Source organism: Diceros bicornis, chromosome 13, assembly GCF_020826845.1.
Source record: "Diceros bicornis minor isolate mBicDic1 chromosome 13, mDicBic1.mat.cur, whole genome shotgun sequence".
Taxonomy (NCBI): domain Eukaryota; kingdom Metazoa; phylum Chordata; class Mammalia; order Perissodactyla; family Rhinocerotidae; genus Diceros; species Diceros bicornis.
Window position 1 is genome coordinate 35464738 of NC_080752.1, and position 26263 is coordinate 35491000.

General features: G+C 52.3%; 1 protein-coding gene across 1 annotated transcript in view; it reads left to right on the forward strand.

Moving 5' to 3' along the window:
• The window catches only part of IGSF21 (immunoglobin superfamily member 21), a 247396-nt gene that overhangs the window by 103894 nt on the left and 117239 nt on the right, over window positions 1–26263 (forward strand). Inside the window, exon 2 of the mRNA XM_058552031.1 lies at window positions 1281–1393. Coding sequence (XP_058408014.1) covers window positions 1281–1393 — 113 coding nt within the window. The remainder of the gene's footprint in view (window positions 1–1280; window positions 1394–26263) is intronic.

The following is a 26263-nucleotide window of genomic DNA, read 5'->3' on the forward strand; positions in this document are numbered from 1 at the left end:
CATTGGGACCTGAAGCTTGCACCACACAGGTCGAGTCTGACTCAAGCTTCCAAATTCATGCTCCCGAGGTCAATTCTTGTTTTGTTTTTTTTTTCCCTGGAGTGTTGTAGCCATTAAGTTCCAGGCAGGGGTCAGGCCTCTGGACTCCATCCGCTCAGGTTGCCTGCACAATTGAAAGCCCCGAACTCATCCTGGCTAGTTTTCTCATTAAGACGATCGGACTGGATTGATCCTTTAGATCGATGGCTGGATGTCAGCCGGTGGGAAACAAATCAGATGAGCATGGACAATCGGCTCAAGAATGAGTTCCCCCGCCGAGCTGGAGTGGGTGCCCAGCCCTCGGGATGGGGCTCTGGAGGCAGAGGAGTGGGTCAGAGCCTCACCAGGCTGGACTTTGGTGTGGAGGCAGCAGTGTTCCCCAGGAAGTGGCTACCAGGGGGAGAGCCCCAGCTCCCAGGATTCCCAGGGGCAGCCGGTGGGCGAGAAGCATCATCTGGTGTTTGCAGAGGTTTGAGACTCCTTCCTAGGCAGTCAGCCCGTGCTCTCCTCCACCACCATCACCACTGCCGTGGCCAAGGATGGGAACTAGGTCTCCCTTTGGGTGGCAGGGTGTGTGTGATGGGAGATGTGGGGGTTCAGGAAGCAAACGGCAGTGTCTCAGGCTCTCTTCACTTTCACCAGGAGTAATCGGTTAAGAGGCTGGGAGTGGAGGCGTCCAGGCACCTAGAACACCATGTCCCATGTGGGTTTCACGGGACCGTGGCTGCATAGGATGCTGATGGGGTTTGAGGGATGGCTAAGGGACCCATGTTCAAATAGGTTTGGAGACACTATTGGAGACACTGAAATGCACCAAGTGCATTTCAGATGTTCATTCCCTGCAGGGCTTACTCGGCTAACGAATGTCGCGACTCTCTAAAGGGGGGATGGAGGTGCAGTGTTTGACCACAGACCCGTGCCTCTGGGATATCCTGTAGAAATACGTTGAGGCACCGCCTCCAGGTCCTGTTTTCATGGAAAAATTCATCCCAAGAAGAAGTGTTTTCAGGTTGGAGGGATCCGTGGGGGCCAAGGAGGTTCCCAGAAAGGGAGATGTCAAGGAGAAGAAAGAAGAGGTCATTGAGCTCCACTCAGGCCCACAGTCACCCATCACATAGACTACAGTGTGAACAGCGCCCCCTACAGTTGCGTGCACTCTCTCCCCCACCCCGCCCCGGTCAGCCCAAGCCTCCTGCTGGTCAGCTCGTGCCCTCACTGCCCCTTTCTCCTTTCTTCCCTAGGCTACTTGACTGTTAACATTGAGCCTCTCCCACCTGTCGTGGCTGGTGATGCCGTGACTTTGAAGTGTAACTTCAAGACGGATGGTCGCATGCGAGAGATCGTGTGGTACCGGGTAAGTCGCCCCCACTGTCCCCTCTGCGCCCACGGCCAGGGCTGAGGCCAGAGTCCCCAGAGCCCCTCTGGAGACCCTCACAGGCTTGGCTGTGTCCTCAGCCCTACCCCAGCCCTAAGCTGTCCTGCGCCCACAGCCGGGTCCCCATCCTCTGCCAAGACCCTCCTCAAAGACCAGCCTTCCCTTCTGCCCTCAAGATCTATCTCGTTCTGGCCTCCTTTGTGCCCCAACGCTCAGGAAACCCCACTAGTACCAGGGGTTTTCATACTAACTCAACTAACTCAACGTAGTATGAGTTACTAAGAACCCCGTGGGCCCTGCTGGCAGTGTCACAACTAAGGAATGTCGAAGGGTGGAATTTCAGGCGTGAGGCTTTGGATGTTTTTGATAGGGGAGAGAGAATCAAATTACAGAGATTACCTGCCTCCTACTCTAATTGCGTATAGGACTAGTCCTGGTCTGGCACCCTAAGTTTAGGGCTGAGAAGGGATGTTGTTGGAGACGCGCAGATGCCCACCTGCCCAGGGCCCAGGTGTCGGCAATAGCAGGACCAGCCTCGGGTCTTGGGCACAAGTGTTGGCTTTTTCAGCCACTGATGGAAACCTTCGTGTGTCTGGACCGGGCCTCCCAGCCTGGTCTCCCTTTGCCATAAGGGCGTGGGGGCTGGCTGGGCTCGGGAGAAGGTCCAGTTGGCACTGGAGTTCTTCTCACAATGCCGTGCTCAGGTTTGCACAGAGCAAGGTACCACCATCTTGGGAATGGGTTAAGGCAGAGAACTTCCCTTCCCTGATCTAAAAACAGGGGTTGGCAAAATTGTTCGGTGAGGCCCAGATAGTAAATATTTTCCTCTCTGGGGACCATATGGTCTCTGTGGCAACTACTCAGCCCTGCTGTTGTAGTGGGAAGACAGCCACAGACAGTGTCCCAGGGGAAGGGCATGGCTGGGTTCCAATAAAACTTTACTCATGGACGTCAAAACTTGAATTCCTTATCATTTTTACGTGTCGTGTCACAAAATGTTCTTCTTTTTTATTTTCTTCGACCATTAAAAAAGGTAAAAAATTGGGGCCGGCCTGGTGGCGCAAGTGGTTAAGTGTGTGTGCTCTGCTGTGGCTGCCCGGGGTTCGCCAGTTCGGATCCCGGGCGCGCACCGACGACACACTGCTTGTCAAGCCATGCTGTGGCGGCGTCCCATATAAAGTGGAGGAAGATGGGCATGGATGTTAGCCCAGGGCCAGTCTTCCTCAGCAAAAAAAGAGGAGGATTGGCAGATGTTAGCTCAGTGCCGATCTTCCTCACACACACACAAAAATAAAATAAAAAAAAAAAAGGTAAAAAATCATTTTTGGCTTGTGGGTCATACGAAAACAGGCTGTGGGCTGATTTGGTCCACTGGCCATGGTTTGCCAACCCCTGATCAAAAACAACACCTTAACCTCTGTAAGCTGCGTCGCCCTCTCTTCAAATGGAACCAGTGGATGACACCGTCTGATGGAGCTTCTCCCGATGGATAGTGCAGGAGGGGGGTGGAGGTGGGGAGGGGGTGGGGATGGGGTGGGCACAGTTTAGTGATCATGCATCTCGAACTAACTCCTTTGCTCCTTCAAGCTGCTGCCACATCCACCGTGCAGGGCGTGGACACCTAATGTTAGAGCAACCCGCTGGGGCACACACACCACTCACGGCCTTGACTCAGAACTGCCCTCCTCAATCTCCCTCTTGCTCTCGGTCCAGACTTGCTTTGAACCGTCCAGTCCTTGCTGTTCTTTCTTGCATTCTTGGTCTTTGATGCATCATGTGCTGGGCACTGCTATTTCATTGGCTGTGACCTGGGCTCCTTTGAACCCGAATCGTTGTCCTCCGTCTTGGCATTGCAGCCCCTCCCACTTGGAATCAGCTCCAGGGCCCTCCACCCAAGCTCTCCCGGCAGTCTGGGCCCCACAGGTGTGAACCTGACATTTGGCACCCCGCAGGGCCCCAGCTTTAGATGAGGTTTCTATCCTGGGTGGATCAACGGGCCTAGAGAAAGTCAAGGCATATGTTAAATAGTGCCGTGAACTGAATCCCTGAGAGGCGTATTTACATGATATGGGAACTGCTTGGCTGACACACGCTGTGAGCATCTCATTAGCACCTGGCGGAAGGACTGGGATAAATTAACTCCAGCTCACTGCTGACGATGAGACCCTGGATGAGACCCTGTCTCTCCCTCCACCATCCATAGGTGCCATGGGAGTGAGGGGTAGTGAAGGATCTGCCCCACTGGCAGAGAGAAATATGGAGACCCAATGGTCACAGTTAATGGGGGTGAAGGCGGGAGGGAGCTTGGAGATGGTAAAATACCGGTGGACACCTCACTGCCTTCCCAGCCCATGGAGCAAGTATCCTCAGTCTTGCTTGAAATCGAATGTCACCACATCAGTGGTGGAAATCTTTCTGCAGAGGTGGCTGCTGGGCAATGCCAGTGCCAGGCCCAGGTGCGACACAGGCGCAGGCCTCCACATGGTCAATGCTGTGCTCTCTGAGGATGGGGAATAGGGCCGGGGCAGGAGGAAAATGCCCCGCTTCCAGTTCAGACGGAGACTTTCCCTCCCCTCTCTACCCTCAAAGCTGAGAACCCCCATTTACCTGCCCACCGCATCTCTCTCCACCCTAACCTGCCATCACATTGATTGCTTTAAAATCGGTTACTACATCTCTTACGGGTGTCAGGCCCTGCATATTGGGCCATGGTAGGCTGCACTAATTAATTTATTTTATTTCATTTCACATCCTTTGACTGAGGGCCTCTGGAGTGGGGGTATGCAGATGTATGCAAATCACATGCAAATTGCCCACTGGAGCCAAATACTTGGGCCCTTTTGCTTCTATAGCTGGCTGAGGGAGCAGCTCAGCTGACTTGGGACTCTCCTTGGGACCAGGGGAGCCCCGCGTGCCCTCTCTATGGACAGAAAGGAATTCCAAGGAAGTGGCTCCATGCTGCCAGTTTTCTCTTTGCCTGCTGTCACTCTGGCCTTCCCTCCCCATCGCCCCTTTTCCCGAGGAGCCAGCTGAATGGAGAGAGATAAGAGCTTACCAAGATGGGGGCTCCCCAAGCCAAGGCTGGGACAGGGCTTCTGGAGGGAGGGGGAGAAGCAGCAACGGGGGCCCCAGGCTCCTTCCTCAGCCAGACATCCCCCCAGAACAGACCCCCGGCTTTATCCTCCCATCTTTGTGTGCCTGCCGCCACCCACCCCCCTCAGCCACCCCCACCAAACAGGGAGCTGCCAGCATTGTTTGTTTTCTGTATGTGTGCTGGCTTCCCAAGCTTCCTTTGCCCATCCTCTGTGAATGAGCTTACAGAGCACAGCTTGGAAGGAAATGAATAGATTACACAGGCCCAGCCAGGGCTGTGTCTCCAATCCCTTTAGAAGGGAAAAGCAGGGCATTGTGATGAGGCTGCCTCTGCCCGCTCAGGCCAGTGGGCACAAAATGGCCCAAAACATGTGTAAAGCCCAGCGGCCTCCCCTCTGGTCCTAAAGACATTATCTTAGCAATGGGGTCATCCTGGGCTTTCAGAAATGCAGTGAATGGACTGGATTCTTTGGGTAGATTGGGGGAGCTGATGAAATTGTCTGAAGCAAAAGGGATTAGCCCTTGGGGTTAACAAGACTTCTGGCTGAACGTTTGGGAAGCTCTTGCCTTGTGGATCCCTTAGGTGTAGGGTGGGGGTAGGAGATAGGAGGAGGTGCCCAGGGCCTGTACCCTGGATACTTTGCCCCAGGGTCTGGCCAATTTGTAGAAGAAGATGCCAAAACCAGACAATAGACTCAAGAAACTGTATGTGATCAGAGCCCCTGGGTCTGTGCCATCTAATAGGGTAACCACCAGTCACATGTGCCTATTTAAATTTAAATTAAATCAAACATTTATTTCCTCAGTCAGACTAGCCACATTTCAAGAGCTTACCAGCCACACATAGTCAGTGGCTACCATATTGGACAGAGCACCAGGTATAGAACATTCCTATTGTCACAGAAAGTTCTATTGGACAGCCTGCTGTGGATGTGTGAAATTTTTTCTGTGGCCTCTGGAATATACAGTACTTTCGTGACAAGGGAATAACAGACACTGTTCATCGAGCAGGCTTTCCAGGAAAACTCACTCCAAAGTGAATTTTAGAAGAATGAATTTTATTTGTTTTGTAACCTGCCATTATTAGACTGTGGGGAGTGGGAAGTGGGAAAAGGGATCATCATTGTCAAAAGGCTTCTTTGAAAACATAGAGAAGATGTCAAGAGAGTTGCCAGGCCCCTGAGATGCTGGGCATCATAATTGTCTATCAAAGCTTCAGGATGCCTCACAGCCCGTTTCCTCATCGCCCCATGGATCCCCACTGTTGCATGGGTTTCTCTCCCAGATTTGAGTTTCCCAGGCTCTATCTTCGCAGCTCGGGCACTCAGCTTTCCTTTTTTCCTGGAAATAAATAGTGGCTAATAGAGTAGAGGTGCAATTCCATAGTTAGCCAGTAGGAGGCTGTCACCTAACAACCAAACTATCCCAGTGTTCAAGTCAGGACTCAGTTCTAGAAAATGAATGATAAATAATATCCTTTAGTTAATCATTTCTGTGCATTTGTGCCTACAATTGTGGACTCATTTAGTAATGCTGCTACTACTAATCTGAGTGGCTAACATAATTGAGCCTTTACTCAGGCCAGGCACTGGATCAGATGCTTCACATAACATGACTACATCTCATTTTCATGTTGGCAATGTGAGGCAGGTAATATTGTTAAGCCTATTTCTCAGATGAAGAAACTGAGGCCATCCAAAGAGACTCTGTCTCAGCTCATATTGCCTTCCTTGTCTTCTCCAGAAAGTTCTAGACACTCCCTCCTCCATAATTCCTCTTTGTGGGTCTCTACTCCAGATCTTAGTTCATTATCAAAACACCTGTCTGTCCAGTGGGCCGTGAGCATCTCAAGCACGAAGGCCACGTCTTTCCCTACTGTATCTGCAACGCCTGGTGCAGAGTCACCTCAGTGAATATCTAGGTGAAGGAACAGTAGAGCTGTAAATACAAACATGTGCGCACCTTGACAGACCGTGTCACGTAGCCCACTTCTGTTCCAGGGGGGCATGTGTGTACAGCTGATGGTATCTGTGTGTTGGGGGAGGAGTGTGGGTGTTTGTATACTCAGGGGGCTTTGTGGAATATGGAGAAAAAGGAACATTTCTTATTAGGGGACACTGTCTAAACTCATTTATTTGGAGGTCACCTGCCCAGCGGGCAAAGCCAGAGGTCTGTTTATATCATAGAAATCCATTAACAGCCGCAGAGGATCATGGGAACTTAACCTTTCACAGCAGTTTTTATCATCTCTCCTTTGTTTTGTCTCTTTCTTCACAATCTGTTCCCAAGAGCTGCGCTGGGCCCAGGTTACAAGGCCACAGGAAAGACAGCCACGGAGTGAGATAGAGAGAGAGGAGATCTACAAACAGCGATAACACCCCCACTTTCACGAGCCCCTTATCTCGCCTCTTTCACCTTGTGGGGAACATGTGCCTGGGTGTTTGTTTTGTGGTGTAGATGCCTCACCCACGATGCCACCTGGCTGGGGTGAGCTCCCCCTTGGGGGCTCTTCTGGATGCCTCTGCAGTGAGGGTTTGTGGCTGCTCTGGACCATTAGAGAAAGGATTGAGCCTGGAGGCTGGGAAGGGTAGAAAGAGAGGACTTAGGCATCAGAATACCTGACTATGAGTTTGGGGTATGTGACTTTGGGCAGTGACCTGACCTTCCTGCGTTTTAGAAACCTCATGTGAAATTGGACATGAAAACACCTACATTGTAAACTTAAATGAGATGTCTGCGATCCATCAAGCCCAGTGTTTGACTCATTATGGCACCTATTGGGTAAATGGCAGCCATTGTCCTGTCATGTCTCTTGGTAGCTTAAGGGATCCAGAGAGGGAAATTACAAAACAAGAGTGGAAGGTGTTTTGGGAGGACCACCAAGATCAGATTCCTTGAATTCCATCCTGCCACCTACACTGCCAAGGCAGACAGGCAGAGACAACACTTTAAGCCCGTAGCCTCTTTGTTCCTGTGTGGTTATGCTGGTGAACTCACTGGATTTCAGTTCTTGGAAATATCATCACGTGGCTAAGCCATTTCAATGGATCTTAGCTCTCTCTGAAGCAAGGACTTCTTTCAAAATGGCTTTCCTGGCATTGGTTCTCTCTTAGTCGCAGTCCTTGACAATCTTTTCTTGTCTGAAACAGTAGAGAAAGTGGTGATCATAAGGGGACGTTACAGTCCAATGATATCATAAGGTTAAGAAGGCAGGTACACTCTTGGTGATGAGAACAGGGCTCAAGTCCCAGAGAACTGGGCTGGACCACCCCTTTGGCCCCTCTGGCTTAGAGCCCAGCCTGGCAGCCACTCACGCTGGCTGCTCCTTGTCACTCTCCTGGACCCGCATTCTGATCTTGGGCTCACACTCTTACAGCTTCAAGGTCTGGAGGAGGAAGGGAGTGAGGAAGATAAGAGACCTTGACACAGAGCCAGAGCCAAGCCATCCAAGCTGCCTTGTCTAGGCCTCCGTCCCCTGCCCCTGGCCTTCCAAAGGGGCAGACACTCTCTGATAAGGAATATCCTGTGCCCAGTCTTATCACAGCAGTCATAAGAGGAAAGAGAGAGCCCCAGAGAGAGGGCCCACCAAAGGGCAGCTGATTGTAGGATAAATATAACACATAGAGAGGGAATAAGAACAATTTTCCAAGTCTAGTTCCATTGCAATGCTTTTATTCCACCCTCCCCCGTAGTTTGTATCCATCCCAGACCCATATCACACAGCACCTCCTTCTGGGGGTGGAGTGATGGGAGAAACCTTGAGCGCCCCCCCCCCCCCCCCCGCAGAGGTCAGAGTGTGAATTACAATTATTGCAGCCCCGGTCCTTGGTCTTGAATGGAACTGGTTGCAAAGGGGCAGGAGTTGCTCACTCTGACTGCTCCTTAGAGTTTTCAGAGGGGCCTGTAGAAATATACTGATGGCTGGGCCTCATTCTACAGTTAGTGAATCAGAATCTCCAGGATTGGGCCTCAGGGCGTTTGTACGTCTAACCAGCTCCCCAGGGATTGTAGTGCACTAGGCCCAGCCAGAGACCATGTTCTGGTGTCTGGGAAACTCTGATAGAGGGAGGTGCTCTATTCATTCATTCAACATTAATTCGGCACATAGTTACTGAGCCGGATGGTTGCAGGCACTGGGGGTCCATCAGGGAACAGGACAACAAGATCCCAAACTCTTGTAGTTTATGTTGGGGGAGGAGCTAAAAAGATAAACAAACAAGAAAAACACCAGATAGTGATGAGGGCAGTGCATGTCACTAAAATAGGCTGATGGGATAGGAAGGGATTGGATGGTCAGGAAATACTCTCATTGAAGCCGAGGTCTCAAACACAACAAGGAACCCTCCATGCTGAGGGCAGGAGATGGAACATTCCAGGCAGAGGGAGGAGCAAATGCAAAGGGCCTGTGTTGGGAACAAGCTTCGCGTGTTCAAAGAGCAGAAAGCCAGCCCACCTCGTGGCTGGGATGTAGCCAGTTGGGGAGAGAGAAGAGCTGAGGTGACACAGATGGGCAGGACCATTCATGCCAGACCTTGTGCTCCAGGGGACCGGGTCTGGAGTTATTCTAAGGGCAGCAGGAAACTTTGGAGGGTTTTCAGCAGGGAAGTTATAGGATCTGGCTTACTTTATTAAAAGGTCACTTCAGGGTGGAGAATTGACTGTAGGGGAGGCAAGACTGGAAGCAGAAGGACCACACTGGAGGCTATGATAACAGTTCAGGCGGGAGGCAACAGTGGCTTGGGTGAGGACGAGGATGGTGGTAGTGGAGATGATGGGAGGGAAAAAAAATTCTGCTGTGACTTGCAGGTAGAATCTAAAGGGCTTGCTAACGTGTGGGAGGGATGAGGAAAAGGAAGATCCAGGATGACTCCTGGCTTCAGACTTGAGCAGCTGGGAGTGGCGGAATGATGCTGTTTACTGAGGCTGGGAGGGTAGGAGGGAGGAGAAGGTTGGAAGGGATCCTCTGTCAGCCAGGTAGAGTTCTAAGTGTCTCTTAGACTTGGAGATGGAGCTGTGAGAGCAGCAATTGAGGCTACAAATCAGGAATTCTGGGGAGAGGTCAGACCTGGAGATTTATACTTGGGGGTCATCAGAGCATGGATGGATCTAAAACCACAGACCTGGATGAGATGACCTGGAGAGGGGGGCAAGAGAAGGTCACCCAGTGCTGGACCCCAGGGCACTCAAGATCTGGAGACAGAAGAGTAGACCAGCCAAGAGACTGACGGAGCAGTCAGCAGGAGATGAAGAAAACTAGGAGAGTGGGGTGTCCCAGATCCCAAGGAGGCTAGTCAGCTGTGTCCAATTCTGCAGCAAGGTGACTTAAGAGAAGAGCAGAGAAATGACCAGGAATTTGGCAACATGGATCCCAGTGGGGATCTGGACAAGAGCAGCCTCCTTGGAGTTAGTGGAGGCAGAAACCTGGCCAGAGTGGGCTGAGGGGAGCCCTGAGACCAGCTGTGGCAGGGCCTTGAGGTTTTGACTCAAAGGGGTTAGACCTCGAACTTCTGGACAAACCTTTGCAGATAAATGAAGACACGATTGCTTCTATGTGGTTTGCATGTCCTTTGTAAGCAACCAAGTCCATTATCTTTTCCAAACTTCCCCAGCCTGCAATCTGGAACCCGTGGCAGCCTTGCTCTCCTCCTCAAGAATGTGAAAGTGGCTTTCCAGAGAGTTTAGGGGATTCTAGAGTAATTAGGCAACGCATTTGGTATTTGGAGGAAAGATTCCAGTTCTACCATCCAGTTAACTTGGTGGCCTTTGGACAATGACAGCCATTCACACAACCCTGCTCGGCACTGGGACTGGAGATATAAAGAAGGAAGTGGATGCACTTCCCTCCAGGGGAGAGCCTCCAGTCCAGCCAGGCATCTTTGAGTTATCAAGATCTGGTTCCTCATGTGGCCGAAGGGCTTTATTGACTTCCCTTAGCATCTCGCAGGGGTTTGTGTGAAACAAAGGAGATGCCCATCGACCAGCCGTTTCCATCACCCACGGCGCACGGGAAATAGGCTTCACTTATGTTCCCTCATCCTCTCTTTTCCGCCCGGCCAAATCTTACTCATTCTCCCCTCGGTGACGCCTCTGACTTTGCTCACCAAGACGGGATTCAGAGACCCTCCTGCTCATTCCCTCAGCATTCTGCCCGGACTCCCATCAGAGAGATACCACCTGGCGTTTCAGTTACCTGTCTCGTGTCTGCGTCTGCGGCTGAGCCTTGTTTATCTGCTTCTCTGGTGTGTGCCGTGGTGCCGGCAGGCCCCGGACTACTGTCCTTACGTGGGGTCTCTGGATCCCAAGGGAGTACACTTTTGGGAGGTGCCTGGAACCCCAGAAAGTATGCCAATACGTTGTGTGCGTTTTTTGGGGGAAAAGGACTGACTAGTCTCCAAGGGGTCTGTGACACCTCCTGAAGAGCCCAAGGATAACAGCTCAGGTGTCCAGGTGTTTGCTGAACGGGGGCACCTGGGAGTGTGAAATGCACAAGGTGTCATTGTCTCCACCGTTGGGTCATCATGGTCCATACTCAGGATGGATCTAGGGGAGCCGGGGCCGCGAGGCTGCATCAGAAAGCCGGGGTCCAGGAGCTTTCCGAGGACCTGGCGGGGAGGGATGCTGCAGTCAGCCTGAGGTGGGAGGAGCGGCCGGGGTTAGGCTCGGTCCAGACACCGCTGGCTAGCTGGACGTGTGCACAGACGCCCTTGGACGGGAAAAGGAGATAAGGTGGGAAGAAAGGAGAGGCTTGCTCTGGCAGCGCGTCACGGCTCTCCCTGGCACGAGGGAAGGTATTTTGACCAGAGAAATCCTTCCTCTTTGGGGATTAAGATTAGATTTCTCATATTGGCAATGAGACCGTTTCTCTGCCTGGAGGCTTTTGGATGAGGCTGATAAGAGCTCTTGGCTCCCAGACTGTGAGAGGGGGTGCCAACAGTTGGACACCCAAATAACAAGACATTCTATTGGGCCACACGTGGACTCCACCAGGAAGAAGCTCTCCCGTTGGATGGCTGTGACAGACCTGGTAGACTGGCAGATCCAAGGTGGACATGCTGATGACTTAGCTTACTCTGGGGAGTTTGTCCTCAGTTACCAAGTGCACAGAGCAGGCGCCTGGGGACAAAACATCCTGCTGTGTGACCTTGAGCAAATCACTTTCCCTCTCTGAGCCCCAGGATCTTTATTGGTAAAATAAAAGGGTCAATTGAGGTGGTCTCTATAGAATGTGCTGTCTCTTTCCCACCTTGCAGTCCACCTCCCTCCCTCCTTTCCTTTCCCCCAGAGGACCTTGGGCTGGGGGAGAGGCTGGTGCTCCCAGGTCAGCCCCAGCGTGAGGCTTGGACAGTTCATGAGGAGTGGAGGGCCTGGCCTGAGCTGCGGTCAGGGCTGCCGAGCCAGTGGCCTCGGGAGCTATATTAAGCCTGGAGTGGGATTTCCAGCAGGCTCTGCCTGACTTAGCCCTGCTGGGTTTAAATGCCAGGGGGGCTGACTTAACTCGTCAGGAAGGATTAGAGGTGAACTTCTGCTCCAGCAGGCCAATGAAGTAAGAGAACATGACTGAAATGAGAGATGCTTCCCAGAAAACCGGCTCAGGATCCCCTCCCTCCTAAGTCCTTTCTCCTCCTCCTCTCCCCATCTTTTCCATGTTGGATGTGTCATCCTCGTATGAAGGGTGACGGTGCCCTCTCACCAGGAGACTCAGAGATGTCCCTGGGGCGGTCACACAGTCTCCCCATTGTAGACAGGCACAGCCTGGCGCTTTTTTAAAACACGCATCTGATTGTACCGTGGCTGCCCCACACTCCGCAAGAGCTCCCCGTCACCTTAAGGACCAAGTTTAAGGTCGTTGGCCCAGCAGGCAAGGTCCTTGATGCAAGCTCCGATGACTGATTTCTCCAGCCTTGCTTCCTACCACGTTCCCAAATGGGCCCACCACTCGAATCATATGGCCCATCTGCAGTTCTCAGAACGAGGCAGTGCTCCTTCCCACCTCTGCGTCCTCTGCCTGCGGTGCCCCTCCCCCCTCCAGCTGGCAAACTCCGACTTGTCCTCCGAGCCTCAGCTGCACCGTCACCCCCAGAGACCTTTCCCCATCCTTTTTCACCTTCCGTCTTCTCCCCCAGGCAACTGCCAGGACCCAGGCTGCGTAAGACTCTCATGACGCTCTCAGAATGCTCAGGAGTCGGCCCTGTGACTTAACACACGGGACCCGCGTCTTCACTGCTGCAGCATGTACTTCTTGAGCTCCTGTTATGTGCCAAGCGTCAGGAATGGAGCACTGAATAAGAGCAACGTGGCCTTGTTTTTCTGGAGCTTATAGTTAAGCGGGGAAAATGGGTATTACGTGAAAGATTGCCAAATAAATGCTTCTTTGAAATTGTGGTAACTGCCCCCAAAAGGGACAAGTATCTGCTGGCTGAGAGCTCACAACAGGGGGATTAACCGTAATAGTTGAGAATCTCTCTCCCAGAATGCAAACCCCTTGTTGGTAAGGACCAGGTGGCCTGTTTGTCTTTGTATCTGAGCACACAGCTTAGAGAATGAATGAATGAATGAATGAATGAATATCTTATGTGGCTCTGAGGGACGTAGAAGTAAACTCTCAGTTGATGAGGCAAAGAATTTTCTCACAATTAGAGCTCTTCAACAATGGATAGGATGTCTTGGGGACTGGTGAGTTCCCCAGCCCTGGGAATGTCTAAGCAAATCTTAGAGTGGCCGCCTGTCAAAAATGTAACAAAGGATTTCTGGCTTCCTGGCCCAAGTGAGCCCAAAGCAGGACGATGCTGTCCATTTCAGCTCTGGAATTCTATGCTGCCTTAAAGTCAGCAGCCCAGAGGTGACGTCATGACAAGGTAGGGATGGAGCGTCCAGCCAGCTTGGCTAGCTCACATTTCAAGTGTGAGACACTAGGTATCCAGAAAGTTCTAGATTCCCCAGGAGTGGGGTAATTGTGAATGTTTTGGGAATCAGACTCATGTGGGTGCCCCACCCTTGAGTGAACATTCACAGGAGGTGAGGAGCCCGCCCCGTGGCCTAGCAGTTAAGTGCGCGCGCTCCACTACTGGTGGCCCGGGTTTGGATCCCGGGCGCGCACCGACGCACCGCTTCTCCGGCCATGCTGAGGCCGCGTCCCACATACAGCAACTAGAAGGATGTGCAACTATGACATACAACTATCTACTGGGGCTTTAGGGAGAACAAGGGAAAAAAAGGAGGAGGATTGGCAATAGATGTTCGCTCAAGGCCGGTCTTCCTCAGCAAAAAGAGGAGCATTGGCATGGATGTTAGCTCAGGGCTGATCTTCCTCACAAAAAAACCCAAAAAAACAGAGGAGGTGAGGCCGCAGACACTTGGGAGCCGAGAGGAGGGGGAGAAAGAAGGAAAGTGGGTAAGACCAGATCCAGAAGACCACTACACAGCTGACGGCCTTGCACAGCACATCTGTCCATGTCACCCTGCGAAGCCTCCCCGTGGTTCTTGGGATAAAGACCAAAATCCCCTCCATGGCCCTGTGTGGTCTGGTCCCCGCCTGCCTCTCCAGGCTCGTCTCCCTGTGTGCTCTCAGGAATGAAGAAGCTGTGGGCATTCAGAGGCCTCAGAGAGCCTTGAGCGAAGGAGGAGGAAGGATCGGGCCTGAGCAGAAAGGACCTTGCAAACTGAACGCCATTATTCTCATTTTAGAGCCGGGGAAGCTGAGGTCAGGCAGGGTTAAGCAACTTGCTCAAAATTGTGCTGCTCAGGAGAGGTCGGGTCAAGCTTTGAACCCCGCTGTCTGACTCCGGAGTGATGCTGTTTCTGGTAGGCTCCATGGAAGGCCGTACATACCACACTGGGGGGAGGAAGGGACTCCTTCTGAGTGGTGGGCAACCTGAGGGCCGAGCTCTCGGAAGGGCGGAACCCCGCTGGCTTGGGGAACCTGTCCCTTCCTCCTCCTCAACATTAATGCCGTCTCTGTATAGGTCAGGTGCTGGGTCAGAGACGTGACAAAATCACCTTGTTGAATCCACACAGGATTTGATGCTGTGCCATTGTGTATTTCAGAGTTGGGGACATTGAGGCTCAGAGAGGTTAAGTAACTGGCCCCAAGCCTCGCAGACAGTAAGGTGAACCGGGATTTGCACATCGGCCTGTCTGACTTCCCCTCACAACCCGACCTTCTCACCGTCCACACTGATCCACAGAACTGACAGGGGCCATCCGGATGGCCCTTTGGGAAGCTCTGCAGCCTCTGCCACGGGGATGGGGTGGAGAGAGCTGGTGGGGGGGCCAGGTCAGGCTGGTTCAGGCTGTCCTCATCATCACGCAGCCGGAGCCACCTGTCTGCAGAGGCGGCGTTACAGATCCAGGCAGAGGCTGTCAGCACCAAAGGAGGGCCTGAGGGAAAACACAGCTTCCACCCGCAGAGATGACACAGGCAGCACGGCTCAGCTACCCCGAGACAAACGTGCAGAGCAGACAGGTGGGAGGGACAGGACCCCTCCCCCCGCAGCCCGCCCTGCAAGCTCCTCTCACAAGGGCGCTGCCCAAGTTCCTTTGCTGAACGTTGGAAAACGTTTGTGAGAGCCCGGTCCTCTTCGAATCCTGTCACACGGCCTTCAAGAATCCCGATGATTAGGGAGACGGGTGGCTGGGTTAGTAAAAGTTGGAACTGGAGACTCTCCTTTAAGAAATGAAATTTTATTATTATTATTTGGGGAGGCAATGGAGTAACTCAAATGAGTGTAAACAAGTGTTGTCAAGTAGTGGTTCATGGGGGACCTGCTTTGATGGTTATAATAATCATTTTAATTGGCGCATTAATGATATGTGAGCAGGTGCTTCCAAAATAATCGAGGGTGTTGGAAAGCTGTTTATTTCCTTAAGTGGTTTAAACATCCCCCTTAACCCTGTTTACTCTGAATATCAAATCTGCGAGGCCCGTTCTTTGGAGGCAGAGAGAAGCGGAGCCTGTCTGAGTTTGTGGGCGCTGAATTAGCGAGGTCTCCAATTCATGCCTTCATGTATGGAACTAACACCTACAGACAACCTGTGCAGGGCTTGGGGGACAACATGGAGACGCCGGCCCTGGCTCACGCTCTGCTGGGAGAGACAGGATGTCCCAGAGGCAGAGAGAGGAGCCCCAGCCTAGTCTGGAGCTGTTCCGGGATGAGGAGGGGACAGAGGGCATGGCGAGCAGAGGCCCAGAGGGTGGCCCTTCGAGATCCTGTCGGGCGCTCAGTGGAGGAGGAGAGGGAGACAGCCGGGGGTAGGGGGCTGACGGCAGTCAGACCGAGCAGTACGTGCCACGTGCCACGTCTGGGGTTCCATGCAATGCAGCTTGGATTATATCCACGGGGAACATTCAAAGAATTTTAAACCAAAGAGCAGCAGCACCCAATTTACAAATCTCTAGACGCCTCCCCAGAGTGTCTGATAAGCGTCTCAGCCTTGACACGCCCCAAGCAAAATTCTGTGTTTCTCCCTCCAACCTGTTCCTCCCCATTCTTCCCCATTTCAGTAAACGGCGTCGTCATCCTCCCAGCTCCTTAAGCCGAAAACCTGGGGATGGTTCCTGTCTCCTCCGTCCCTTGCCCTGCCCCCACCCTGCAGCTCTTCTATTTAGTCAAGCCTCAAAAACGTGCCCCGATGGCTTGCTCTTCTCTCGGCCACCGCCCTCTCGCCGAAGCCGCCATCGCCACGCGGAGGTGGCAGCCTCCCGACGGCGCTCGCTGCTTCCGCTCTTGTCCCCCCTGCCCCCCAGTCCAGTGTCCACGCAGCAGCCAGAATGATCTCTGAGAAACAGAACCAGGTCAAGTCATTCCTCAGCTTGGCCTAACACTTGAGAACACCCTCCTGGGGGCCGCTCGAGCCCCGCCCCTCCCTGAGCTCCTCCCCTCTGCTGCCCACCCCCCCACCTAAACACCCCCCTCAAGTCCACTGGTCCTAAGAGTCCGATTCCTGATGTGCAGGACCCTGTGTTCAGTGGTGTTTCAAAGAAGAGCCTGTGCCCCAAGGAGGGTGTGGCCCAGAGGTGAAAAGGCCACTTAGCACGAGGGATGCTGGAGGCGGCAAGATCTGAGTTCAGTCCCAGCTCCGCCTCCTCCTCCGTCACCTCTCGACCTCCATATCAGCATCTGTAAAATGGGCTGGTAATAATAGCACGGACCTGGGGGAGGGCAGTGAGAGTAGCCTTGCAACCCGGTTTGCCTGGAACAGTCCAGACTGTGTTTGTTATCAGAGGGTAGTTGTGAAGAGGGTCCCTCTCAGGCTCAAAAGCATCCCAGTTTGGATGATAAATCCCGTTGTTGCCAGTTCGGCATGTGGGAAATTCTCTTCATGAGTTAACTCTCACCATGGCGCTCCGGTTCTCTGTGACACAGGCTGTGGGACAGGTTCAAGGGCAGCGCCCCATCCATTGCCAACAGTCCTATGAGATTCTGAGTAACGGTGGGAAGGAGGATGGGTTAAGAGTAGGCTGGCTTGGACTTCACCTCCCTCGCCGTTTCCAGCAGGGATAGCGTGATGCCACCCAGCTGTCAGGCTGAGATGGAGGAGGGATCAGTGGTTTGAAGGAACTGTTATCGATGATGCTGGGGTCTTCCTCTGCATCTGAGAGAACATGCTGGAGGGGACCAGCTGGAGCTGGAGGGAGGTCCTTCAGTGGATCCCTCAAGGAAATCCAGCTGCATCGCTGAACTCTTTTGGCCTTTGCAAACGATGCTGTACTCTCTATTGACTCATCATGCAACAAATGGTTATCGAGAGCCCACCAGGTCCCAGGCGGGGTGCCGGGCGATGCTGTAGAGGTTCTGTCAGGTGCAATAAAGGAAACTGGTGACGTTTGCATGTTTGTCTTTTATTCAGATATCTTCCTGACACTTATCAGTTCTAGTAGGCCTTTTAAAAAAATTTCAATTTTGTGGATTTTTTAAGTTATGCAATTATATCATCTGCAAATAATGACAACTTTTCTCTCTCTTTTGTTTTTTTTTGTGAGGAAGACCAGCCCTGAGCTAACATCCAATGCCAATCCTCCTCTCTTTTTTGCTGAGGAAGATTGGCCCTGGGCTAACAGCCGTGCCCATCTTCCTCTACTTTATATGGGACACCACCACAACATCGCTTAACAAGTGGTGCATCGGTGTGCACCCGGGATCCAAACCGGCGAACCCCGGGCCACCGCAGCGGAGTGCGCGCACTTAACCGCTTGCGTCACTGGGCCGACCCCGCAACTTTTCTCTTTTAACACCTGAGAGACAGTATCTCATAATGTATAATAGCACATATCCTGTGGCCAGATCACTTGGATTCAAATCCTAGCTTTGCCACTTACAAGCTGTGTGACTTTGGGCAAGTTACTTAACCTCTCTGTGCCCCAGTCTTCTCATCTCACGTAATGAACTTAGGCCAGTGCCTGGCACCATATAAATGTTGGTGTTGTTATTGGTTATTGAATTTATTATAATTTCTTGCCTTATTTCATTGTCTAAAACCTCCAGAATGTTTATATACTGTCTCCTTGTCTTATTCCTGGTTTTCATAGGATTGCATTTATTATTTTAACCTTGCATATAATATTTGCTGCTGGTTTCTGATAAATACTATTTTTGTCCTATAAAGGAAGTTTACTTCTTTTCCAATTTCACCTAGAGTTTTTATAAAGAAAAATTAATTAAATGCTTAAGAGTCTATTGAAGTAATCATAGGGTTTTTCTCCTTTCATTTACTAATGTAATGAATTATGTTGATGGTTTTCCTAATATTGAGCCTCCATTGGGTTTTTATAATTTCTTTAAACAAATATCTTGTGTCTCAAATTAAAAGAACTCTCAAGTGTTCATTTTTTATTATTGTAAATGGAATCTTTTTCACTGGATTTTCCATGGGTCTCTGGGACATAAGAATGCAATGCAATTGATTTTTTTTTTTTTTGTGGCTTTATCTTGCATCCCCCAAATTAGATAAATGCGTTTATTCTCTTTAATAAGTGTGTGGTGGCTTTCCTTGTATTGTCCAGGCATTCAGTCTCCCCAGCTGACGTTTCATTTCTTTCTTTCCTATATTTTTCGGATATATTGAGTTTATCCATGAACAAGTACGTGTTGAGTGCCTACTGCGTGCAGGCACTGAGTGAGGCTCTGCTTCCTCGGTTACTCTTGTTTGGGGGGTGAGGTGGCTGGGGTACCCTCCTCGCTGGTACATTGACAACAGAGGCTTGAAGGAGGGAAGAATCCCTCCAGGTCCCAACACCACTCGCATTCCGATTGGGATTCAAACACCATTGACCTTCAGGCCAGGCTGCCTCCGGACTGCTCACTCTCGCCTTTCAGGGGCTGGAGGAATTTACCTTGACCCCTAGGGGAAGCCAGAGCTCTGAGTCGCACTGGTTGTTTCTCGCAGTGAAAGTGAAAATAGATGCCCTGACCCTATAACCTGGCCTTGAACTGTCTGACTCTCTGTCCCTCTCTTTGTCCCTCAATCTGGGACTCACTTGGACTGAAAAGGAGCAAGTGTCTGAGTTCTAGTTTTTTCTCTCAAGCAGCATCTCAGCTTGAGGGGCTTGAAGTGGAGTTGCAGCATGCCGTGGTCCCAGGCTCTCCCCCTGAGCCCGTGGACGATGCTCTCCTGCTCCCTGAATGCGTGTCCCTAAGATGCTGTTGGCATCTCGGTCCCCAACAGGCTTCCCTCCCTGCCCCGCTGCCTCTTGCTGCCTCAGGCCCCGCACCTCCTGCCTGTGGTCTTGCTCTTGGTTTTTGAGCTAATTACTCCATCTCACCATTGTGCAGACAGCCCCCTTCCCTCTTCCCAGCATTTCACAGCCCTAGGAACATGTGTCTTGTCATCGCCTTTCACCAAACACCAGTGAACTTAATCATCCTTGTGGAGCTCGGGATTCCAACCTCCAGACACATTCTCTGCTGTCACCCTCCGAAGTCTCGTCCCCTCGGGCTTTCTCTGGCCTCCTGCAAAGATGGCAGCCGGCGTCTTGCTGTGGAGTCCCTGGAGTTGTGCCCTCCCTAGGTACCCGACTGAGAAGGCAAGGGGGCCTGACTCCGCATGGGCTCTGATCGCCGAGCCCCATGCTCGGGACTCCTTTTATGAATTCACGCCAAACCGCTGTGTGGGTTTGTGGCAGCCTGTCTAGCTTCTCCTTGTGGCGCCAAACAGCTGCCCTGCCCACAAAAGCCACAGGCAGCCCTCGGGCCCGCTCCCCTGCCCCAGGCGCTCAGGAGATTGTGCGCAATTCATCAGCTGCTGAGGCTATTTGGAAGTTGCTTGGGACTCAAGGAGGAGAGAACGAATCCTCCTTGGTTATTGGTGCCGTGCCAGGCACTAGGCTCAGAGCTGTCTGCGCACCGCCTGAAACAGGGGCTATGTGCAGCTCCGTTGTGTAGATAGGGAAACTGAGGCTCAGATATGTGACGTGATTTCCCAAAAGTTGCACGGCTGGAATTCGCACCCAGGTCCTTCTGACCCCAGAGCCCCACCCTAGTCATTTTCTCCTTCCCTGAGACAGTCAGTGGCTGTGAATCTTCCACGGCCCAGGGGCTGCAGGCCTTGAGGGCCCAAGGATGTAGCTGGCTCTGTCAGGCTTCCAGAAACAAGACTGGTGCCCTGGCCTGTGCCGAGAGTTGGAGCAGCAGGTGCGTCTCCTTCCTCCTCTGGGCCATCAAACCCCACCTGGGACCCGCCGCCAAGGTTCCACCCGCTGCCTGTCTCTACCGTCCTGGGTGGTGGCAGAGAATGAGGGCATCGTCCTGATTGTGAGCTTCCAAAGCGCTTGGCAGAGAGGGGCATCGGAAAGGAGAGCAGGAGGCGAGTTCCCTCCATCCGATCCGGTGCTCCGAGCTTCGGCCAGGCAGCAGCCTGCAGGGGGTGTGGCAGGTCAGTGACCTCACCTGGAAAGTGAGGGAAATAATAGCCCCCTATGGGGTATCATGGGGATAGAATGAGCTCATTCTAGCAAGTACTTACCATAGTGTCTGGCAAATAACATCAACAACAGTAACAATAGAAGCTAATATTTATTGATCGCTGACTATAGACCAGACACTGTCTGAGCGCTTCACATATATTGGCTCATGTAATCCTCAAAGCAACCCTATGGGTAGGTACAGTCCTCGTCCCCATTCTACAGATGAGGAGACTGAGGCACAGAGAGGCGATAACTTGCTCAAGATCACACAGCTGGTAAGTGAAAGAAGTGGGATTTGAACCCCGGAAGTTTGGCTTCAGCATCGACACCCCTATTTAGTAAGTACGCAGCTCCTCCCCCATGCATCCCCTCCCCCCACGACACACACACACACACACACAAACACACACACAAACGCACGCGCGCAGTCTGCCCAGGCAAGTAGAGTCAGGAGCTGAAAGGAGTAAACCCTCAGATGACGGAGCCCAGGAATAGAAGTGTCTACACAGCATGGAGGACTGTTCCCGGCTCTGGAGAGAGATGCCCACAGCACACCGCAGGAGAGGCCACCGGCTTGGTGGGATTATAGCTTCCCGCGAGCTGAGTCTGCGCTTTCTCCCTCTGTCCTGTCCCTTCCGCGTTCCCCACACGGGCTGTGCACACGGTGGGGGCCCGGCCGACGCCGGCTGACCCGACTTTGAAGGGAGACCCTGCAACTCCTTTCCAGCTGCCGGAATTAGGCCCTCTGTATGTCTCAAAACTTTGCACGATGTGGGGGGCTTCAGGCCAACCGTCGGAGGCTGATTTCCGTGGCGCTGGTGAAGTTCTGCAGCGTGATTTATGGATTGCCTTTGTAGAAAAGCGACGCTGGGATTTTCCATTAGAATGGGGCAGCTTACTGTTGTGGCTTTCTAGAAGGTCAGAGGGTAGGGGGCTGGGAAAACACTGCTAAAGCAGACAGACAGCCTCGTTCTTGGGGCCTTGAGAAATTCATTCAGTGTGATCGCTTATCTGCCATGGTCCTTAGGACACAGATATCGCTAAGACAGAGTCCAGCGGTGCCATATGGCAGAAAGTACCTGGAGGGGTGAGCAGGACCTAGATCAGGTGTTCCTCTTGCTAAGATGCTTGAACTTAACCCTGAGGGCAAAGGGGGAACCCCTTTTATGCAGAGGAGGGCAGGCACAGTCTATTTGATGGCTGGCTGCTGTGAGGTCAGTGAACTCGGATTGGGTGGAGGGTGGGGAGCCCAAGGGCAGGTTAGGGCCTCAGGTCGGAGGAACAGCAGGCCAGGCGAGCAACGATGGCGGCCGAGGTAGGGAACCGGCAGTGGGGTGCAGTGCAGCGGGTGGATGAGTGGCCAGGGGCCTGCCAGGTGCCCAGCAGAGGGAGTAAACTGCTGAGTGGGCGGGATACGAGGAGGCTTCACAGAGAAGGTGGTGTCCGAGGTGGGCTGGGGGCGTGGGTGCCTTCGCCACTTCACCAGATGGAGAAGGTGAGGGGAGAGGCAGAGGTGGTCCCGCAGGGGCAGCCGTATGTGCAAAAGCAGCGTGGGTACCGGGGCAGCCTCTCTGAGCTCAGAGAGGTTGGCCGGCACAGTGAGATCGCCACTCCAAAACCCAAGCCTGGTTTCTCCTCACCCTGGACCCCTAAATCTCTCTGGTTGAGACCAGAGAAACGGCCAAGAGCCACGTGGCAAGAGAGGGAGTTCCAGCCTGAAAAAATAAAACCTGTCCTCGTTCTAGATTTTGCCCCCCCTTCCCCACACCCGCTCACAGAGGAGGGTGGGGGCAGTTGACGCTGTGACGGAAACCCGCTGGTGCAGGAGATGGTGACAGTCAGAACCTGCACCCCGGGCCCTGGCTCCCGACCACCTTCCCTTTGTGTGTCCGCAGACTCATTTGCTGCTGCCAGGGGAAGGCTTGGCAGCAGCTGAGTCCTGTGCCGGCTCGTCCATGAGACAATCTGTTCTCCTCCTTATGCTGGGGAGGGACGTGCGGATGCCCCACATCTCATGGCGCTCTCTGTCTCTGTATGTCTCTCTCTGTCTCTGTCTCTGTCTCTCTCTCTCATTCTCCCTCTTCTCTCTATCTCGGTTCAGTTTGTACAGAGTGGACTTTTTAGAGGCCCTGGTGAATGCACACGTGCTCTGTCAGCTAAATATTGCTTTGTGAATGCTCTTGTGATTCTCTCAGTTGCTAGGATTTTGTCTTCAGCCTCAGCCTGCGTGTTCCTTCTGGAGAAAAGGACCATGTCTCCCCGATCAGACTGGGAACCCTTGACAGCAAGGGCTGAATGAAGAGAAGTTACTAGACAGAGTAACTTCCCTTCTGTGTGTTGGATCATAAACTCCATGTAATTAAAATACCTTGGAAAGAGGCAAAAATGATAGAGTAGAAAGAGCATGGCTGTGGGGTTGCACAGACCCAGGTTGAGATCTGTGCTCTGCTATTTACTGGTTTTAACCTCTCTGGGCCTTAGTTTCCTCTTGTGCTAAGTGGAGATAGTAACTCCCACCTCACAAGCTATAAAAGTTAATGTCCCCAGTCCACAAGCACTTATAAGTGTCTACTGTCCCCAGGAACTATTCTAGGCACGGGAATATTAAGGTGAATAAGACAAGCCGTATCTGTGATCTAGTGGGGTGGGCTGGGGAGACAGACCATTAATTCATTAATTAGCAAGAAAATATCAGACAGTGGTAAGTGTGGTGTAGATAATTTAGGATGATGTGACAGAGTAACTGGGTCTTCCTAGATCGGCTAGTCAGAAAAGGTGCCTTTTAGGAGGTGACATTGAAACTGAGCTCTGCATGACAAGGAGGGGCCGTGTGAAGCTCTGAGGGAGGAGCATTCCAGGCAGGGAGGACATCTACAGAAGGGATGAGCTTGGCTGCACTGTCCAGAGATCAGACGTGTGCCTGGAACGCGGAGGGCAGAGGAAAGAGAGAGCAGAGTCAGAGAGGAGATGGGGATAGCCCACACAGGGCTTTGTAGATTTTATTCACAGTGTAATGTAGGACTTAGTGGAGACTTTTCAGTGGGGAATGACATGTTTTGGAAAGAATTCAAATTTATGTTTTGAAAGGAATTCTCTGGCTGTGTGCAGAAAGTGGACTCCAGGAGAGTGTATGAGTCAGGATAGCCAGGTCGTGCGGCATTAACAAAATAACCCCCAAATCATGGTGGCTGGAGACAGCAAGCGTTTTTCTTGTTCATGAAAAGTTGGAAGGGGGTCCTGCCTCTAGGGCGGTGCTCCTGCATGAGGTGACTCAGGGATCCAGGCTCATTCCATCTTGCAGCTCTACCCTCTCGTCATGCTTGGTTACCACGGAAGGGGGGCACACAAGCAAGAGAGCCCTGTGATTGCTCTTATGGGCGGCTGTGGGAGTGGCGTAGGTCATTTCTGCTCATCTTCCATTGGCCAGAACCCAGCCACATGGCTGCCACTGCAAGGGAGGCTGGGAAATGTAGTTCTCCTGGGCGCGCTGGAAGAGGAGAACACCGTGAGATTTGGCGATCGCCCAGCACTGTCTCTGCTAAGGACAGGAGTGGAAAGGGTTAGAGGCTTTCACAGCCTTCTGGATGAGGGACAGTGGTGGCCTGGACGTGGGTGGTGGTGATGGGGATGTGGAGAAGTGGACAGATATTGTAACATTGATACAACACCTGGTACTCTGCCAGACCGGTAGGCCCCAGCTAAACGAACTCTCTTATTATAATCCCTGACAGTGAAAACATTTAAATTTTCCTTCGTAGGCTGAAGTCAAATCTCCAAAATGGCTTTTTCTCTGATTCTGTAAAGTCAATAGGCTGCGATAGTCTCTGACCAACACTTTTGAAAGACATGGTCATAAGACCCCCGAGCGTTAGCCTTGGAATGGACTTTAGAGATGTCAAGTCCACCCTCTGCATTCATCAAGTGGAAAGAGTGGCCCAGAGGAGGGTGTGGACTTGTCCCAGCTGTCGCGGTAGTCACCAGCTAAGCAGCGTCCAGGGGCCAGAGTGCCTCCCTGTGCACAAGTGACTTCCGGATTTCTCCTTCCCAGCAAATCCAAGAGCCCAAACAGCTAGGGAAGAGCCTGGGCACAGTTCCCCTCTCGGTCGTATCGGGCAAGGTCTGAGTGGAAAGAGAAGAGGGGACGCAGGGAAGGGGGTGGGCTGCGGCTCGCTCACCCCAGCCTGCTGCTCTCTCCTGTCTCCAGGCTTCTGAGGAGCGCTGTGTGGGCTGTGAGGAAGATCCTGGGCTCTCACCCCATCTCCGCCATTTACTCCCTGTTACATCTTGAGTTAGTTACTTAACCTCTCTGAACTTTAGACTTCTTTTTTAGAAAAGGAGGCTAACGACCCTGGCCTCATGGGTTGTTATGAGGACTGAATGAGATGGTGCAGGCAAAAAGCCCTAAGCTCGGAGCCTGGTGCCCAGGAGGTGCTCAAGCAATGGGAATAATTACTGGGAGGAGTTGCCAAGCCCGCTTCCCCCCCACCCCCCTCACACCCACAGCCCTGGGTGCTGACTCTGTATGGTCTTGTTAAAGCTCTTCCAGGGTCGGCACAGGTTTAGGAACTCACTCTGCCATAATGAAGGTGTCCGCCTTCCCCAAGAAGCAGGCAGCCTTCCCTGGCATCTTCATCCACTGTGTAGGGTCCACCGGCCCTTGCTGTAAGATGCAACTGAGCATCCTTGCCCCCATGCCCAGGGATGAAAGGGGCCACAGCAAACCCAAACTTTCCCGCGTCGTCTGTGGGGCTGCGCTATTTCCTGGCACCCACCTTAAATGGGCTTCTATTGTTTGCCTTGGATCAAATTTAGAGGGAATAGGAGAGGGAACACTCACTCCCTTGAGGATTGGGCCAGATCCCAGGCTTCTGGCTCCAGATCTATCAGCCTCTTAGAAGGTGCAGGGGCCCCTTCATCTCTCCATGGTCCTGCCCAGGGAACCTCCAGGCTGCCTCCTGCCAGCTCCTGGGATCCAGCGTGGGCTCTCAGAGGTAGTTCAATAAAGAGAATTTTAAAGCCTTTTAATGCTTGGCAGGGAGTGTGTCCTTTGCCAAAGCACCAATTACAGGGACAGGCCCGTTCAACATGACTTTATTATTAGCATTTTTTTCTGGAAGAGGAGGCACGGGGGAGGTGCAGGCAATGAGGGCTCTAGGACAGCCATCTGAGCTTCCTGTGACAGGGACAACCATCCACAGTAACTGGGCACCTCCCACCTTGAAGACTCCAGGAAGAGGCCAAGGACTCCTCGACTTTGCCCCTACCCTTAGGAGCTTGCAAAGCCATGGAGAGAAATGAGAGAGTGGAGAGAGTTTGGTCAAAGAAGCCTTCCTGAATGGGGCATACTTTAAGCTGGGCCTTGAAAGGTAGCTAGAGTTAGGAGGAAATGGAGAGAGAGGAGAGGGCATCTTGAGTGAGAGGCCACGCAGGAGCAAAGGCAGGGTTAATGGGGACTAATCAGTAATGTTTTGGGGGCACTTTCTGTATCCTAGGAACTGTGCTAAGCGCTTGATAAATGATCTCTAGTCTTTCAAACAACTCCACGACACGGGTCTATTATTGTGACCATTTTGTAGATATAGAAACTGAGGTTTAGGTACTTCAGTTCAGTTCATGCTTCTAGAAAGTACTGGAGCCTGGACTAGAACCCAGCAGATGATCCTAGTGCTTCTGCGTCTAACCCCTGGACTGAAAAGTGGGAGAAGAGGTGTGGAGGGTCAGGACTATGGGGTGTGAAGCTGGTAGAATTTGTCTTCACCTGAAGCCCACAGGTGCCCATTTCCCTCTTTCTGAGCCTCCCAAGGACATCTAGCGCTGTCCACCTGTTATGAGAGGTTCGGGGATTCGATCTGAGACGT